At 32.1% G+C, this 19,808-nt stretch overlaps 2 protein-coding genes across 7 annotated transcripts in view; one reads left to right on the top strand and one right to left on the bottom strand.

Annotated features, from left to right (window-relative positions):
• Nucleotides 1–5,878: 5,878 nt before the first annotated feature.
• LOC132750886 (uncharacterized) lies at nt 5,879–18,151 on the bottom strand. Its single transcript, XM_060740957.1, has 13 exons — nt 17,724–18,151; nt 16,447–16,606; nt 15,527–15,697; nt 15,041–15,132; nt 14,471–14,565; nt 13,026–13,192; nt 11,765–11,980; nt 10,710–10,932; nt 10,144–10,233; nt 9,649–9,854; nt 9,215–9,418; nt 8,713–8,887; nt 5,879–8,149 (listed from the first exon to the last, which is right to left on the bottom strand). The coding sequence occupies exons 1-13, from the start codon at nt 18,026–18,028 to the stop codon at nt 8,058–8,060; spliced, it is 2,196 nt and encodes a 731-aa protein (XP_060596940.1). The 5' UTR covers nt 18,029–18,151; the 3' UTR covers nt 5,879–8,057.
• Nucleotides 18,152–18,243: 92 nt separating this feature from the next.
• LOC132750885 (anoctamin-4-like) overlaps nt 18,244–19,808 on the top strand; it is a 78,359-nt gene continuing 76,794 nt past the window's right edge. For 3 of the 6 annotated variants that reach the window (XM_060740953.1, XM_060740951.1, XM_060740950.1), the window contains exon 1: nt 18,245–18,572. In XM_060740953.1, the coding sequence (XP_060596936.1) occupies nt 18,530–18,572 (43 nt within the window). In that variant the 5' untranslated portion in view covers nt 18,245–18,529. Of the gene's footprint in view, nt 18,573–19,808 lie in introns of all 6 variants that reach the window. The other 3 variants (XM_060740948.1, XM_060740949.1, XM_060740954.1) reach the window with 2 other exon arrangements.

Here is a 19,808-nt window from a genome sequence, read left to right as displayed (position 1 = left end):
GCAATATATCCAATTATTTGCATACTCCATTTTTCCAAAAAAATTTGCAAAAAATGACTGAAAAAAATTGTCCCCTTTTTCACTAAAATTTTGGCTATAAATTTTGGCAAAAATACAATTTTAATTTTTCCTATATATTTTTTTAAATTTATCTTTTGATATTTTCTGTTTAAAGGCCCCAACTGTTATGTAAAAAATTTTCTACTTTATTTTTTTAGGTTTTTTAAACCCAGTGGACCCCCTTTAGGAAAAATTTCAAATACTGCCAAAAAAAAAACAGTGCAACCTTTTATCAGACGCATGGAATGCTGGCTTATCTTGGACTGCATGGGGGTTTTTTGTAAATCAGTCGACGCCACTGTTAATTTCATTTTTTGCATGAGTTGAAAATGAAAAAATTATAATTTCCAATGAAAATGGAATTTAAAAAAGTGCAGTGTTATAAATATAGTTATATTTGTAGCAGAACAAAAATTGTGATGATGTCATAACTGTGTGATTCTTGTTTGTGAAATGATAATTTATTTTGTATACATTTACTTCTGTCATCTTGTAATGACATGCAATATTTAGATTATACTTTATTCAGTTGGAATAACATTACTTTATTAAATATGTATTAGGTCCATTTGTGCTAAATCTTTTGGATATGAAAATTAATGATTATATGTGAAGGTATGCTTAACATTGGAAATATACTGATAAAGAGGCATGCTTTTTTTTAAAAACTAAAATCAGAGTCCAACAGTCTGATATTAACATGTACTGTGTTAAATATCTGGTTTTTTTAAGCTTTTTTTCTGTTTTTTTTTTTTTTTTTTTTTTTAAATATTTTCACTTCCTTTATTGTTATTGAGAAAAAAGAAGCAAATTGCTAAATCTATTGTCTTTTGTCAAGTTATTTTGCATATCTTTTATGTGTACAGATTTTTGATGATTTTGAATCCTAATGTATTTTTAAGGAATGTGTTGACACCAATCAAATTTTATTTATATATTTTTTTTCTATCTTCATTATTTTATTCAATAGTGAAATTAATTATGCGTTTTTTGAAGAAAGAGATTTTAAATTCTTTAGTCAGATGGGTAGAAACAAATGAAGTTATCAGGGAAGGAGTTAACATATTGATATTGAAATCCCGCAAGCTGGACAACTATCACCACCCAGTAAACAAAAGACGTTGTACCAACGTTGTACTGACGTTAGACCCTGACGTTGGGTAAACGTTGGCAGAAGGTTGGATTTGAAAGTTTTTTAGACGTCAGAAACCGACGTCTATACAACGTCATAAAAATGACCTTTATCCAACCTTTTCTGACCATAATCCAACCTTTTTCTGACTATTATCTGACCATAATCCAACCTTTTCTGACCATTATTTGGACATAATCCAACCTTTTTCTGACCATAATCCAACCTTTTCTGACCATTATCTGACAATATGCCAACCTTTAAGGCTATGCAGATTTTAATCAGAATTATTGTTTATATGATAAAATATGATAATACAAAGTCAGGCAATGTCAGTAGTGTAGGAAAGACTGCCATGTGCAAGAAAACACGCTGAACTTCCGACAGATTTTGAAAAAAAAAAAAATAAAATAAAAAAAAATCCCTACCTACCCTACCTAGCAATTTTGGGAAGGTTACCCTAAACAAACAATTTTTTTTTTTGGCCTAAGCAGGCTAATTAACAAACTATTACTTTTATTGATTTATAACTATGATAATGTGTTTTCTGATTGATAATATGTTGTTTGATTACATTAATAAAAAGATAACTAGTCAAATACAATGTGCTTTCAGATATATCTTACCAAAGTCGTATCATTTACATGTATCAAATGCCATGAATCATTATCATAATATAAGAAACACATGGTATGCTAACAGTATGGGTAAAGTACTTCAATTAACAACGAGTAGTTTAACAACTACACAGGTATCAAATCAAACTGCATCTGATACATGTGTAAATGACTGGCCCCTCACATAAGGGAAATTCATGTTGATAAGAAATAAGAGGAAATTTTATTTACCAGCATTTAAATAATAAGAGTATTACGTACTGCATTTAACTTTTTATTGATTTCAATTGCTAAGATATTTCCTACCATTGATTGTGCATGGCGATATAGTGTGGGAAAAATGATCCGATTATACAGACTGTTCTATAGCAAATGATAAAGTGTTCTTACGTGGAAACAAAAATATTTATCTCGCGAAATCACGTTACATTAAGTTTTACCAGTCAAACATTTCAATGATCAAATAACCATCGAATCCAATCAAACATGCGGTAAATAAGCATTGAAAAACAATATATAATGTTTGCCTACCTTTTTCTTTTGTTTGGAATATACAACTTTGTCTGTCAACCCGTCGTTTTTTTGTCCGCCAATACAATTGAATTTCAAATCCGATAAGTCGCCAATTCGAATTTACTAAATTATAAACCACTATAAAATGAAGCCCTCAAAAATGATAACAGCTTCATTCTAAATTATAATAAACACTTCTTTTAGACTAATTCGAGGAGATAAGATATTATTTTAAACGAAAATAGAGCAAATATATTTCATACTGATCTGCGACTATCCGTTTACAGAGCGCCACCTATCGAATATCGTACGTTAGCCACCCACGTGATACTTGTTGTTTTGATGGAGAAAAATAAATATATAATGTTCCCTTTCTAAACTTAAACTTAAAATCCTCGCTGTTTATGCTTTCATTTATATATATATTGGTTTCATAAATTAAATTCACCTATTGTCAGATTACCGACCAAAACCCGACGTCGAGCCGACGTCAAAATGAAACGTCTGTTAGACGTCGGGGATTCAACGTCGATTTGACGTTGTATGAAGGTCACCGACGTCACGACCAAAATTCAACGTTGATCCAACGTTGGGTCAACGTCGGGTGTTTGCTGGGCAAGTGTTTGCATAAAGGCAGTACTAGTCCGTTAAACAGATTTGACAGGGTAAATATTAATTATATACAGGTACGAGGTACATATGTACAAACATTGGATAATTTTCTAGTTCTATCATTATTCCTTAAAAAAAAAGGAAGAAATTTTGTTAACTAGTGTAGAAATATTTTTCAAACATTTCTACCTTTTGCTTCAGATGTTTATGGATTTTACTCACTACAGTGTTGAGCAGTACGCTAGCAGAAATCATGATCACAAAGTAGAAAAATATTGCTTTTTTTTGCCGATTCTTACATTTTTCTTTTTTTATCGTACTGGTATATAAATAGATGTGAAGAGAAAAGACGTTTTAAAATTCATTCCATTGGGTGAAATGGCAAAATATTAGCATTCAATTGTTCAAATACGGTATATACGGGAATGCACTATTTAGTGTGGTGCTTCAACACCTTTTTTAGTCATACTCGTGTATTTTTATGTATTAAAAGTTAACCATTCCATGACAACATATCTAACCAGTCTATTTGATCCTTAACATGCTGCATCAAGAGTCATACCCTCTGTCCCAAATTTAAATCAAGGCTAATCCATTTCACAAAGGGTAAAATAGTACATGTAGGTGTAAAACATCACACTGTTTGCTTTACAATTTAAAATTGAGAGTGTTAGTTGTATTATTGTATACACAACATTCTGGTGTCTGACAACTTTGTTGAACTTAGCTATATCTGTTTATTGCTGATATTAACCCTTACCCATCTGCCAGTCTGAACAAAAACCAACATTTTTAGAGAAAATTTTAAAACAAATACAGTCAAACCAGTGTTAAAAGGCAGTTCTGAATACAGATAACACTGCAAATATAAACCACTTTTTTTGATAACCTTTCATTGATAAAACCGAATAAAATAACCCCCAAAATAAAGACCGCTTGTGTATTAAGACCATGTTTTGTCTCTCCCTTGGGTTGTCTTTGTTCACAGGTTTCATTGTACAGGGTGAATTGGAATGTCGGTGGTTCTACTCAGGTGCCCGTTTGTGCCTGAAATAATACACGGAGGGGCATCTGAGGTCTTCCTCCACCAGTAAAGCTGGAACATCGCGATATGACCTATACTGTGTCGATGTGACGTTAAATCCAATCAAAACAAAACAAAAACAGAGTGAATTGCATAGTGCTGCACTGGTTGTATGGGTAGATTCAGTTGCTGCAAGCAGGCTAAGTCTGTGATGTGTGATGTTCACTTTGTAATCATTTATCATGAAGATACCCATGTGAAGAAATAAAAAAATAAAAGCTTTTATAGTTTGTATTATTGTCTTCCAAAAGAAACTGTGAAATCCTATTTAAATATTCATTATCTCCCTCTAAGTCCTGTCTCATTAATTTTAGATTGGCTACAAAAGTACTTTTTGTGTCGCCTTGAAAAGGTGACATATAGGGGTTACTTTTGTCGGCGGTGTCGGCGGCGGCGGCGTCTGTGTCGGCGTCGTTGTCGTTGTCGGTGTCGGCGTCGGCGTCCGCTAAAGCTTGTCCGGAGCATAACTCAGTCACTATAAGTCTGATTGACTTCAAACTTGTATGCATGCTTCTTTCAATAACCCAAAGTGCAGTGCACAAGGACCGGTACTCTGCAGTTCTTATTTTTTGAGTTATTGCCCTTTGTTAATTTTCATACTTTAATTTTGTCCGGGCCATTTCTCTTCAACTAAAAAAGCTATGGACTTGAAAACTTCATAGGATGATAGATCTCATTAAGAAGAATTGCAGTGCACAAGAACCAGTACTCTGCACTTCCTAATTTTTGAGTTATTGCCCTTTGTTAATTTTCATACTTTATTTTTGTCCGGGCCATTTTCTCCTAATGTATAAAAGCCATGGACTTGAAACTTCATAGGATGATAGGTCTCATTAAGAAGAAGTGCAGTTGCACAAGAACTGGTACTCTGCATTTCTTATTTTTTTGAGTTATTGCCCTTTGTTTATTTTCATACTTAATTTTTGTCCAGGCCATTTCTCTGAAAGTATAAAAATTATGGACTTGAAACTTCATAGGATGATAGATCTCATTAAAAAGAAGTGCAGTGTATAAGAACTGATACTCAGCATTTCTTATTTTTGAGTTATTGCCCTTTGTTGCTTTTCTTACTTTATTTTTGTCCTGGTCATTTTTCCTCAAGTATGAAAGCTATGGACTTGAAACATCATAGAATGATAGATCTTATTGATAAGAAGTGCAGTGTACAGAAACTGCTGCTCTGCACTTATTATTTTTTTAGTTATTGCCCTTTGTTATTTTTCATATTTCATTTTTGTCCTGGCCATTTCCCCTAAACTACATTGTTCACAAGGCGACACATCCGACTCGCGGAGTTCTAGTTAATATTAACATGTAATTTTGTTTGTCGAAGTCATTTAATAATGGAAATAAGATTACAGGAGAGCGGTACCCTAGTTGTAAAGGTGTCTGCCTCTGAATCCAGGCATCATGGGTTTGAGCCCTATTTCTACAACCATGTTTCTTCATATGACACCATTACTGGTTGGCTCAAGGAAGTGTACTCAAAAGTGATTAATATAAGTTGTGAGAACTTGTTTAGCAATTGAACTAAAATAAATATGTTTAAACTACATAAGATTCTTTTTTACTTATTCAGTCAATACATTGGTAGGATGATAAAAGGACGCAATTTAGTGAAATCCTGTTTCTGTTTTTTGGTATTAAGGTCACTAACAGTGGACAAGTCAACTATTTAACAAAATTGATGAGGACCATCCAACAATGTTGTTTACCATATTTTATGGGGGTGGAGGGCATGAATAGAACCACCAATATTTCCTAAACTAACAGGATCGTTTTCTTCTATGGACATACTTAAAGTCCTTGGCAGGACACCATATGTATTGTTCAAATCACCAAAAAAACAACAAACAAAAATTTGATTTAACATTTCTTTATAAAATAATATATATCAAATTTTTATAGTGGGAATATATAAAATTTCTGAACAGATCTATATACACAAAATTAACCAATTAGCACCATGAACAAGTTATTTAAGCAATATACAACATAATTATTTGATAACATTTAACTGATTAATTCATTACAAGGCATTCTAACCTTATTATGCACAAAATGCATTGGAAAAATTTCTTTAAAGTAAGGTACAGGTATATGTTAAATCTTATTTGTGTTAATAACTTCACAGGCAGAATAAAATGCATTAACGGACAGATTCTCGTGACCGTGCGCTGTCATTGTTTTTTTTTTTCCATACGCTTGCCTTGTGTGCAGTGTAAAAACAGTTTAATGACAGGCCTGGTACTTTTTTTATTAAAACATAACTATCAAATGACGTCACTTTAGCACATAGAAAGAACGACACATTGAGCACTTATGGTTTCTTTATAAGAAATACAGATAACCCACTGCAGAATTACTGATTTAGGCAATGCCATATACTTTTATGCAAGAATAGCAGTTATGCACCTTTTTTCATGCATTTACATTTACAGAAACCCTCGGACAAGGTGCATTAACTCTTTAATATTAAAAAAAAATACTGGTGTTGTAATTCACATCAAATTAAAAAGTCTCCCATCTAACATGCGAACAGCAAAAATGATCAGACTAGTACCTCTATACATGTATATTTTTAACCAGGTTTTCCGAAGGAAAAAACTGGTTATTTAAGATTGAGGTATGTCAAAGGAAAAAAATGGTTATTAGATTGAGGGATGGGCGGGCGTAAACAATTTCTTCTGTACTCAACTCCTCCTACATTTCTCAACAGATTTTGACCAAACTTTCACAGAACTTTTGTCATAAAGTGCCCTGGCGCATATTGTCGGGGTTTTGTGATTGGATAATATTTGACCTAATTATGGCTCTTGTTTTTTTTTTCTTATACAGAATATATAATGAACAATTTCTACTGTGCTCAACTCCTACATTTCTCAATGGATTTTGACCAAACTTTCACAGAAGCTTTGTCATCAAGTGCCCTGGCGTATAGTGTCAGGGTTTTGTGATTGGATAATTTTTTACCTTATTATGGCCCTTTGTTTTTTTCCCTTTTACAGATTATATAGTGAACACTTCTGTGTGCAATTCCTCCTACATTATTCATGATTAACATTGCACATAATTAAATTGTTTGTTGCTTGTATTTGTATTTCAACTACAACATATTTATCTACAATGGTGATAATTGAAAACCTGGTTTCATGGCATTGCCATGTTTTTTTTTTTATAATTGTATAAAAATATATAAAATTACAGAGATAAAAAAAATGTTTACAAAAAGAAACTACCACAAAAATAATGTGTTAAATTAGCTATGAATCGATCAATGGTAAAACTTGACATTTTCAAAAGTGCTTATTATCAAAGATGTATACATTTATTTAATTGTACATATTAAGCACATAGTATGCCAAAAAATGAAAATAATATTTTAATATACACTTGTGGAACACATGACAATAACATGCAAGTTTGTATTTGAAGTTTGTAGCATATATACACATTACAATAACATTCATTCACAAGGGTACAGATGACAAAGTGTGAAACATGGTTACACATGACAATAACATTCATACATGGGGGTACAGATGACAAAGTTTTAAAGCATGTATACACATGACAATAACATTCATTCATGGGGGTACACTGGCAAAGACATATCAAAGTTAAAGCAAATGTACTTAAACTAAAATCAAAATCATTATATTATTTGGAATGGAACTAATTTTTCACAGACACGCCATTTAACTCTGATAAATAGGAAAAAAGAAATTACCATACATAAGTTTTTACACAATCATCATCTATTTATGTTTTTTGATGATACAGATGACTTTGCATATCTACTCTTGGTTTGAGCAGTGTATATATAACATGAAAACACTGAAAACATATGTGCTTAAGGAAAATCAATGTTTGACATTAATTTTAATGGAATCAAAATAATTATAATCAAATGCCTCAATGAATTTCTTTTCTCTGTGTAATTACAGAGTACGTATTTAATGTATGAAATGAAGGGGTGTAAAAGCACTGATCTAAGACTAGCTTCAAATTAGTAAAAGATTGAAGTTTTATTTAAAGATCATACAATGGTGAATATTCCTTGTATTACATTAGATGGCACTTTGGTTTTCTGGTTTGGTAACTGTCCTCCAACATAGACACGTATATCACCTGAAATATATCATATATACATATGTCATATATCACAATAATGCAAATCATTTAAAAAACTCGGCAAGATGAACATTTAAAATGGCCGCAAAAATCTTAGTACTTGTATATCCTTACTGAAAGATGATGGTAACTGCAGTCAACATGATATAATAGTACCAGTAACACATCCAATTTGGGATATATGGTTCCGTGAAAAACCATATTGGCTCTCTCGATATGGTTTTCCACTGAACCTTATATCCCGTATTGGATAAGTAATTAACTCAGTTACTAGTATTTTATTTCATGTGTATCATCTTATATATAGATGATATTCAAGTTTTTTTCTATAAATACAGGATTTATTTTCATCAAGTGGTATGAAGATTAATATTTCATGAGTGGCAGTACCTCACCCGATATGGTATATACGGTTCTCTAGAAAAACCATATTGGCACTCCCAATATGGTTTTCCTCAGAACCTTACATCCTGTATTGGATCAATTACTAACCAAGTTACTACTATTTATATTTGATGTACATGAATAACATTTTACATATACCAATATTCTTCACATACCTGGCTCAATGACAAAACCTTTTTCTGGTACATACACTGCCATTTGTTCACTTAATATATCAATTCTTGCATTCACTGTCCAACCTTTGTAGAACATTGTACGATTGAAATGTACCAACTGATATCTGGGAGTTACCACTGTAGCATTCAGCCATGATATATACACCTGAGTTACCTGTAATAAAATTATGCCGTAGTCAATAAAAGTATTCAGACTCTATGTAAGACTAAAAGGCCCTGGTAAACAGATTACCTCAAAAAATTAATTTTTCATAAAAATACATGTCATTTCTTTGGTTACTATTTACTTAAAGCTGAGTATGAATTTACAAGTTAATTCATAACAGTTAAATGTTGCATCCTAGGCAAGCATTTAATTCTGTAACAGGTGATGATAATATCATTTTAACGCAAGCTACATGTTACATGTACTTGAAATTGCCATCATGAGTAAAACTTATAAAAACACCAGTCTGATATGCAAAAAAAAAAAAAAACTTACTTCTTCACCAGCTTCATCCCCAACATTTGTCAGAACAAATCTCACAGTCACATTTTCTCCAGGCTTCACCTTTGTAGGTGAAAGTTCAAGGTCACTGTACATAAACTGTGTGTACGATAAACCATAGCCAAATGGATAAAGAGGATCATCATTAAAGTATCTATATGTGCGGTTTTTCATACTGTAGTCGGTCATTGAAGGTACCTGAAATAAAGTTCAAGGTCATTGTTTCTAAAAATAGACATTAATTGCATTGTTGTGCAGCAGTTTAATATGATTTTCAATTCATTTCTGAGATTATTTCTTGGTTTTCATTTAAATATCTTTTCTGTTTTAAGTGCCCCAGCTAATATATGTAAGAATATCAAATTTTATGTATTTATACTTTTTGGACCTCAGTGGAGTTCCTTTAGATAATGAAATACAATGAATACCTGATGATCAGAAGTATACCATGTGAATGGAAGTCTACCAGCTGGATTGGCTTCCGGCTGACTAAAAGTTAGAACATGATACAGGGCCACACCTGTTGCTTGAGCCGGGAAGAAGCACTGTATAATAGCAGATATTACTGGTTGCTGAGCTGACCTAATGTCTAGAGGACCAGCGCTAAATAACAATAAAATAATTCTTCCTCGGGCTGAAACCCAAAAAATTATATATAGTAATTTACACATTAAAACAAAAATATTTAAAACAAAAATATTTTGTCACTGTAAAAATTACACATGTATTTTCATTTGAATTTATTCTTCTATTGTCAATGGAAAATTTTCAATCTTCTCTGTATTTTGAAAATATCTTTCTTCACACAAGCCAATCATAATTTGCTTGTTTTGACCCATACACTTTAAATGGACTGTTCCAAATTCAAAGCAGGGTAAATCCAATATACAAATTCAGCAGGTAAAGGAAGAAGGAAAACATACCATACAACGTGACATCTTTCATTAGTTGTGGTTGATGTCCTGGTAACAACATATTCCTCCTGTCAAAATTCTCCCTCTCTACTGCAGGACCTTGTAAATTAGTAAAATAACATGATTTATCACGATATATTACTTGTTTCCAATGAAAAATACCATTAACCATTATGTTGTTTTTTTTCTTTTATACTACACAATTTAATTGTAAAAATGGAGGGATTTTTTAGATTAACCTAAACTCTATTATTGTAAATAAAGCATAAAAGTCTTGCTAAAAGTTATGAAATATACCCAAAACTATATCATACAGAATGATGTAAAATAAAGAACATTTAAATGTTTGATAAATAAACTAAAATTAGATAAAAAAAACAATTGTATAAAGAATTTCATTCAACTATGAAGCTAAACATTTGTCATGTCATCATTCTAATTGAAATCATTTGACTGACATCCTGAAAGCTGTTAATCACTTTTTTCCAGTAGAGTGTACTTACTACATGGGCAAAGTGCCTATTATAAAAAGAGGTATACAAAATTGTAAAATCTAATTTCTAGAAAAATCTCACCAGTTCCAAGGCATAACACCACTAAATCTGCATCCTGTACAGCAGTGATAACAGCTTTCGAGTCATAATCTACACACCAGGTATCCTTACACCCCGACACATTTACCAGTTTATCACCAAGACCAAGGAGACCGGAGCTTACAGTACTAGTGTATTTGAGATCTACATCGGGACCATAATCTCCCATTTGTTGTACTGGATTATCAGCAAACGGCCCAACAATCTATATAAATGAAGAAAACAAAAGACCTGAGGTTCCCCTTTATGCATTATTTTAGACACAAGCACAGAGGATTCAGTACTCATTTTCTTTACTTTTCCCACTATTGTTTATATTTATAAAATCTTATATACTTGCTGTATATAATCAAATACGCTAATTTAAATTTGCCATAGCTTTTGGCCTTGCGGCAATCTTCAGCATCTTTATTATACATACAAATATATTAAAACAAAACAATGAAAGTGGTGTAATGTTTATAATATATATATATATATTGTCACCTTAGTGCAATAACTGATTTACTGCTATAAAATTTAGAAACCTTATTGCACTAAGGTGACAATATATAGATTTAATAAAATAAGGACAGATATCCCTGTGGGCACAAGAAGGCACCTAAGTAGAACCACTGACTTTCCTTGCATGAAAGAATCCAAAGTCTGGGAATAGATTTAAAGCCACAGCCATCAGGGGCAGTGATTTGAAGTCAGTGACTGTAACCATTAAGCCACAAAGGCGTCCATTGATACAATCTAACAAAATATATTAAAATCATGTTATAAATGTATTTCAAAAAAATAATACTTCTCATTTTTAATACCAACAACCAAATTTGATGAAACAGCTATGTTTAACCCAAATCAATATTTCTAAAACAAGTTCTTTTTAATGGGCATATTTTTAGTATTAATAAATTTGATATGGACATAATATATTTATGATTTAATAGCTTTTTGAAATAACTTGCTGAAATTTTGGTCTACACTGGTTGCACGGGTAGAATCTAAAGTTAAATGTGCCAGCTCATTTTAGTCCTAAAGTTTAAACTTACCGCAACTTTTTGATATATTTTCTTGATAGGTAAAATTCCATCATTCTTGAGAAGTACAAATGACTGCATAGCTGACAGGGTAGATAATTGTCTGTGGGGGACACTCTGTATAACAGAGAGGTCAAGGTCATTGTAAGGATTCAGATGTGGAGGGTCAAATTCTCCAAGTTTCATTCTTGTTAAGAATAATGGCCTCACTCTTTCTAATATCAGATCCTGAAAAAAAGAACAATTTTGCATTTAACCCTTCACCTCCTGACTTTATGTAATGGCCTTGCCCAGCTTACATTTTTGGACCTGTCCATTATCAGTTTATGAAACTTTAAATATGGTCAGCCAACAGCATAGGGCCAGATCAGACTGCATGGATGTGCAGGCTGGACTGGCTTTATACTTGTGGCAAAGGTTAATCCCGTTTGATTTGAATATATAACTGGATGGCAGGAGATTAACAACTGGAAGGCAGCAATTCATAGAGGATATTGAATGAGTGTAAGTTCAATACTGAATTTATTGCACGAGTTGAATAAAATTATATTATGCGAGCCTCTGGCGAGCATAATATTATTTTATTCAACGAGTGCAATAAATTCAGTAATGAACTTACACAAATTTAATATTCTATTTATCACATACCAAAAATAAACACCGTTTAAGGTGAAATAAGAGTCATATTTCATTGACGCGCCTATAGTGTAACGCTAACATTTAGAGAGTCTTTACATTATGTTTGTGTAACGCTAATGACGTCACGTCAAAATATATGCACGGCCGTGCAATACCATATTTACGGAGACACAAAATCGGCACGGGTGTGTGATAAAATGTTTTAATATGAGAGTACACTATGGCCAATAATGGAAGAAAATAACATATATATATTCCAGCCCAGCTCATAAATGTATCTTTGGCTGAGCTAAGGGGCCGTAGTCCTGACGCCGGGGCCTGAATTCGCCACTGTTTATATACATAAATGTCAAATTAAGCAACAAAAGCATGAACACAGATATGAAGGGATATAGGAGTTAAACTAGGAATTAAAATAGGATAAAGATATCTAAATAATGAAAACATTTAAAGTAGAAAGAAACTATAAACAAAATTTTCAATATCTTATTACATGCTTGTGGATAACTCTGACTTCTACTTACAATCATTATTTTGCATATCTAAAATTTTAAATCAAATGGTCTTTTGACATCTTTAACTTAAATTTTGATATACATATATAAGAAGAGATCAGTGAGAAATAAATTCTAACCTTGGAAAGTTTTCCATCAGCTATAGCATACTTCAACCAATCAAACGCCCCTCTAGCATAACTACCAGGATGTAGTTCAAGATTGAGTCCGGCTTTCACGCAAGCCACTGCTGCGTCCTCAATATTCTCAATATATCGATGGTTGACAATCAGAAATTCTACAGCTCCTGTTTTAAAGTAACATGAATACATTTAAAAACCATAAAAAATGCAAACTCCATTTAACACTCTTCATTAAACATGTAAACATTGAATATTGTCTTAATTGCAAAGTCTCTAAATAAAAAGTTTCTTAAACGTTCTACTATACTTGTTTCACATATCTGTTTGGGTTAAACACTTACTTCTAGTAATTTATTGTAACATTTATACAGCAAATCAATCAATATATAATTAAATATAAATGGAGAATCTATCAAATCATGATCAAGAAATATATCAATGTCTCTGAAGATATATCAATCAATGTTCATGAGAAAATATCAATCAATGTTCCTGAGGATAAATCAATCAAAGTTCATGAGGAAATATCAATCAATGTTCCTGAAGATATGTTAATGTCTCAGAGCATATATCAATCAATGTTCCTGAATATATATCAATCAATGTTCCTGAGGATAAATCAATCAATGTCTTAGAGGATATATCAATCAATGTTCTGGAGGATATATCAATCAATGTTCTTCAGCTAAATCAATCACTATTTATAAGGATAAATCAATCAATGTTCTGGAGGATATATCAATCAATGTTCCTGAGAAATATCAATCAATGTTCCTGGGAATATATCAATGTCTCTGAGGATATATCAATCAATGTTCCTGAATATATATCAATCAATGTTTCTGGGGATAAATCAATCAATGTCTTAGAGGATATATCAATCAATGTTCTGGAGGATATATCAATCAATGTTCCTGAGGATACATCAATCAATGTTCCTGGGAATATATCAATGTCTCTGAGGATATATCAATCAATGTTCCTGAATATATATCAATCAGTGTTCCTGAGGATAAATCAATCAATGTCTTAGAGGATATATCAATCAATGTTCTGGAGGATATATCAATCAATGTTCCTGAGGATAAATCAATCAATGTTCATGAGGATATATCAATCAATGTTTTGAAGGATAAATCAATCAATGTTCATGAGGATATATTTATCAATGTTCCTGGGAATATAACAATTTCTCTGAAGATATAACAATCAATGTTCTGGAGGATATATCAGTCAATGTGTCTGAGAATAAATCAATCAATGTTCCTGAATATATATCAATGTTCCTGAGGATATATCGATCAATGTTCCTGAGGATATATAAATCAATACCATAAGAAAATACCAATAAATGTTTCTGAGAATGTTTCAATCAATGCTCACTCTCCATTTTCTTGGATGGGTATATGTTTCTTTAATCATTACACATTTGATATACACACCTGAATCACTGATGACAAATCCAGGAAAATTCCACTTCTTTCTTAGTATATCTGTCAACAACATTTTGTTTGCACAAGCAGGAATACCATTAACACTGTGAATAAAATAAAAGAAATATTCTTAATCAAGTTTCAACATGCATTATATGCAAGTGCTTAGTTGGAGATATGTTGACAACCTAAAACTAAGGAGACTGAAAATTTTGGGCCCTTGTAAATACATGTTCATAGGTGTTATTAGTATCAAAATAGGCTTAACTTTTTTATTGATATATTTTTATAGTATAAAACATAACAGGGGCAGCAGCAATAGCTAATTACTTTGTCAATTATTTTTATTTGTACACTGCAACCTTAATACAATTCCTGACAAAGTTTTTGTTCTGATTTTAAGGTATACATGCTTCTTTCTCCAGTAAATATTAATGGGAGAACCCCATACCAAAATGGTGATACTTTTTATACATCAATAAGGAAATTATATACATTTAAAATCAATTTTTGCCAACCAATAACTACTAGTATCTGATGAGTTCAGTGTAACATCATGTCATTTCTAAGTTCTTTTACCTGTTGTAACTACACATTACACCTAGTGCACCACTCTGAACACATTGCTTAAACTGTGGAAGATAGGTCATGTATAAATCCTGTTCTGGTACCTGAAAAATAAAAATCTCTGTAATATACTTGTTTACTCTGAAGCCCACAATTCAGAAAACCAAATGTGTAAGCCTCATTAAATAAAAAACTGGAAACAAAGTGATCCCTCGGAAGCATTAATAACAACAAAATTACATAAGAATTGCAGACTCGGTTTGATTAAGTCTGTACATGAGGGATAATGAATAAGTGTTATTTTATTTTTAACTTGTTATTTTACTTTCTTACTTTAACCCACCCCACCCATGAACTTTGCTAGTCTGGGTCAAATTCAGGACAGATCATTATTTGTAACCATCCTAATCCAACAAAATCTCCCAACTAGGTACAATTATCAAAATAGTCATTATCTTCTTTCTGTTGCTAAAATTGGAAATTTACAGATATACCTACCTTAGCATTGAAGCTAAGTCTAGATTGTGGAAGATCTTCTGGTCCGCCATATGCATCAAAATGTTTACACACTGCATTAGCACGATAGTAACGAGAGTGGTTCCCAATCAATCCTTTAACAAACTCCGCCGCAAGTACCCCCGTCAAGAAAGGATCTTCACCATAAGTCTCCTAAACAAAACAGAATTTTTTTATACAACCTAGTGTATACAAATGTTTCTTCCAACTTTCAAGTAACCATAAACTATCAAACTGATATGCATTTGGGACAAGTTGTTTTATTTTTGCACTTTGTTTGCAACAACCCATGCTTCTTAAATTCATATTAATTGTAAAACTTCAGTGTTGTAACCTTAAGAAAATTGCAGAACTTTTACAACAATAATAAAACATTCACTTTTTCAACTTATTATTGGAAATATTCATAATATCTGACAATTTCAATTTTAAAATGGAAGTTTCTACAGTAAAAGTTTAATCCATACACCAGTTAATTAAGCTATGAGTTATTGAAAATCAGATCCATGTTCCATGCTTTCAAGCACTGCAAATATTTACAATATCAAATTGTTTCATGCAGTTGCAAACAAAGCACATCAAGTAACTCTCCTAAAGATATTAACCCTTAACCTGCTGGAACCTAAAGTAATAAACCTTTGCTACCAGTATGAAGTCGGGCCAGCCTTCAATCTATGCAGTTTGTATACTATTGATTACTCAATTTTTGAATATTTGATATTGAAATCCCTTTCACTTTGAATGGATTTGTTTGAATGGATTTGTTATAAAGTTACAATGTCGGGCAATTCCATTACACGAATTCACCTGAGGTCTTCATCCACCAGTAAGACTTATGAAGTTTATAATTAATACCTTTAAAACATAAAAGCAAAGATCATGATTATATTAAGTTATCAAACCTGATTTCTGCCCCAAAGTGGGTGTCTCATTATATTAATGACGGGACTGAAACAGTTGAGTCCAGTATGACCGGAAAAGATCCCTCTTCGGACAAAATCATTGTTCTTGGCTCTCACTTCAGTTGATATGGCACTTGCAACTTCCTTCATCAACTCAGGGCTGAAGAAAATTAAACTGATGGTTAGATAAAAAATGAGATTTTTATTTGAAATGAGTTGGATCACTAATCAAAATCTTTCATCTCAAAAACCCCACGATGGTCAGTCATACTGCAGAACCAAAATAAAACCTTTAAGTTGAAAGTGAAAATACCATATTAATCCATAACAGGTCTGCATTAAAATGTCATTAATTTTGTGCCATATATTTCAGTTTGTACCACATGTATATTATGCTTGCTTTCCAAATTGTATCTTTAATAATAATAAAATTTTAATCTTATGCATTTCAATTTAAAATACTTAAAAAATGAAATACTTTTGTTGATATCACGATCCTTTATGGTGACATCATATAAAAAAGAATTATACAACATAGAAACTTCCTTTAGGTTTCCACTATAAAAGTTATAAATAATAGAATATTAACTAGTACATTATAGTTACTGTACATTAAAAATTCTTACACTGGTAGTCTATATAAGGCCTTTATAGACACAGTACACATGTAGCTGTACAGTTCTAAAATAAAAATACTGCAATAACTTTGGCTAGTAGCAGACATGTAGTATAAGCATTATGCAAGCCAGGTCAATATTTATAAGAAAAACTCATGACAAAACTCTGCAACTGTCATACATATATATATTGTGAACAAGATTTTAGTAATACCAGTCACCATTTTTCGGGCAGTGTGAGGGAAGCAGTTAAACTAAGTTGTAACCTTCCATCTGTCCCCAAACTTGTTGAATGATAAGGTTTTGTTTTGACACTTGAGGATATGATTAACTCACAAAATTTAGCTCTGTTTCCATGAAAGCTTACAGCTTTTTAAAACCCGAGCATTGTGTCTGCTTTCTTGAATCAACCTTTATAATGATGCCAAAAGATAAGATAATCTTTATTTATAGTCGGTTACAAAAAACATTATGTAACATTAGCTATATAAGCTATTTTCTGACATACATGTAGTTTAGACTATCCTTTAACATAAGTAGAGCTCGAAGTCATAAACCTTTGGTTGATAGTCAAACTACATAATCACACATGCCATCCCTCCCCTTAGTAAGTGATCGGTGATGGGTTGAGTTACAAATAACACATGCATTATTTCTTACTTGAATGTGGCTGCCAGTCCAATGGAGAGGGGAAAAGATGTAGCATTTCCAGACTGATCACCATGAATACATTCTGTGCCCCATGAATAGGTGCCTATACCGAGTTCTGGAATTGCTGGTACTGGTGAGCCGTCCCCACCCCCACCGCCATGGGACATTTGATCTAGAATTTCTGCCACAGTAAGCCGTCCTAACAAATCATCCAACCTTTCCTCAATAGGCAAAGAAACATTTCTAAATGGGAAGTCAGTGACGCATTGTCCAGTCAAAAAGAAAAACAGTAAATAATTTAAAATGGACTTCATATTTTTACAATCAGAACTTATTTCGATTTTAAATAATTGCAATTGCCATATATTAAAATTAAAATTTCAGGAAGCAACAATAGCATTCGCCATTTTGTCCGATCATAACAAACTGTCACATGAGAGTCACGTGGTGGAAAAACCAGATTCGGAATATCTTCCCTTTTACCTGTTACGGAATTTGCCGAAAAGTTGCGAAATACTGTTGACAAAAGTTATCTTGGATTTGCGAGTGTCTAGAAAGCTAAAACAGGACTGTTAAAACTATTTCTCAAATATTTGGTTGTTTACTGCCATAGCATTCTGCATCATGTCTTCAGACATGATATGAACTATTTGATGATTTATTTAAATGCATATTTGAATATTCTCTGCCATCTCTGGGCGGGGCTTTAAATTCACGAAAACGCATTTTTTCACGCTTGACCTGACATAAGCAGACTCCTTAGAAAAAAAGGTGGAAATTAGATTGAATTTTTGTTGGATAGTATCGTTATCAGAATGGATCATACGGCAATTGGATTTGAACTTACAAATGATGCAGGTAAACATAATTTACACAGGTGTAATTTCACTGACAGATAAGATTTAAAAAAAGAAACTGGGTGTGTGCATGTAAATAAACTAAATATCATTTTGGTAAATCCTCACACCCTGGTTCTTAAACATTGCCATGATTGGTGGGATCCATTTCAAGCTGACCAATCCATAAAAAGGAAAGTTATAACTTATGTACCAAGTAATAGCATTAGAGTTACCCACTGTAAGATAATTTAAGAGAAAACCAGTTTCATATGAAAATAAAGGCTAATTGCAAGAGCAAGAAAATCTTTTGAAAAATATCAAAACTTGTTGTGAGGATTTGAGATTTAATTAGGCCAACCTGTGACTTGTATAGTGACTTAAGTTTATCATTGCCTTAAGTATTAATCAATAATTTAATGATTTCCTGCTGTAACTTAGTGCAATACTGGTTGGAGAGATAACTCCGACACTAAATCACATATTTTTTGCAATATTTTAATTACCTTCCAGTATATTTTAAATATTGAACCACCTAAACAAAGTTCAGTTCAAAGACTTTACATAACACTACAAAAATATGTATGAAATGGAATCTGGTACTTCTTTAAGGTCTTGAATGAGGTATACAAAACATGGTCTCTTTACCCCACAACAGTAGATAAAAAGACACTTAAATTTTTAAGTACAAAATTGCTGGAAAATCAGCAGCAATAATTTATTTTTACATCTTATATAGTTTATCTATTTTTTTGTAAATATTTAAACAATTTTTCAAAAATCTTTCCCAAGTCAGTGGCCTGTGGTCAATACATTTCTAACTACCTTACTGTAATTTAGTAAAAAGAACGTTTTGAAGCAGTTTTTGCTTACAGATGTTTAGGTTATTTGAAAAACATTAAAAAAAGATTCCAAATTATAACAAATCATCACATTCTGTCCTGTTCCTATACTGTTAGGTGATCATGTGCTTATTTGTTGAAAAACAAAGCTAAAACAATTATATTTATCAAGTGTCGGGGTTATCTATGCGTCGGAGTTATCTCTCCGACCAGTATATAAAAAGATTAAGATATGAAATTGAATTTAATCTACATCATAGTAGACTACTTAACTGTAGAATAATAAAAAATAAGATTAAATTAATATTGCCTTGTAATATTGAATTGTCCACACAGTCATGGATGCTGATATTAAAGAATGGTCAATAAGAAAATGTATGAACATAATAGTTTCATGTGTATAGTGTAGTTAAGAG

The sequence above is a fragment of the Ruditapes philippinarum genome, unplaced genomic scaffold (genome assembly GCF_026571515.1).
Source record: "Ruditapes philippinarum isolate M1 unplaced genomic scaffold, ASM2657151v2 ctg1086_1_1_1_1, whole genome shotgun sequence".
NCBI classification, from domain to species: Eukaryota; Metazoa; Mollusca; class Bivalvia; order Venerida; family Veneridae; genus Ruditapes; species Ruditapes philippinarum.
Note: the sequence above shows the minus strand (reverse complement) of the source record. Positions and strands in the feature narration are given on the sequence as shown.

Bases quoted from the DNA above. Each gene is read 5' to 3' on its own strand.
- LOC132750886 (XM_060740957.1), bottom strand. From the start codon at position 18,028: ATGAAGTCCATTTTAAATTATTTACTGTTTTTCTTTTTGACTGGACAA. The intron at 16,607-17,723 runs GTAAGAAATAAT...AATTTTCTTCAG, and splicing joins GGACTGGCAGCCACATTCAA to CCCTGAGTTGATGAAGGAAG. The intron at 10,933-11,764 runs GTAAGTTTAAAC...TCATTTATATAG, and splicing joins AAATATATCAAAAAGTTGCG to ATTGTTGGGCCGTTTGCTGA.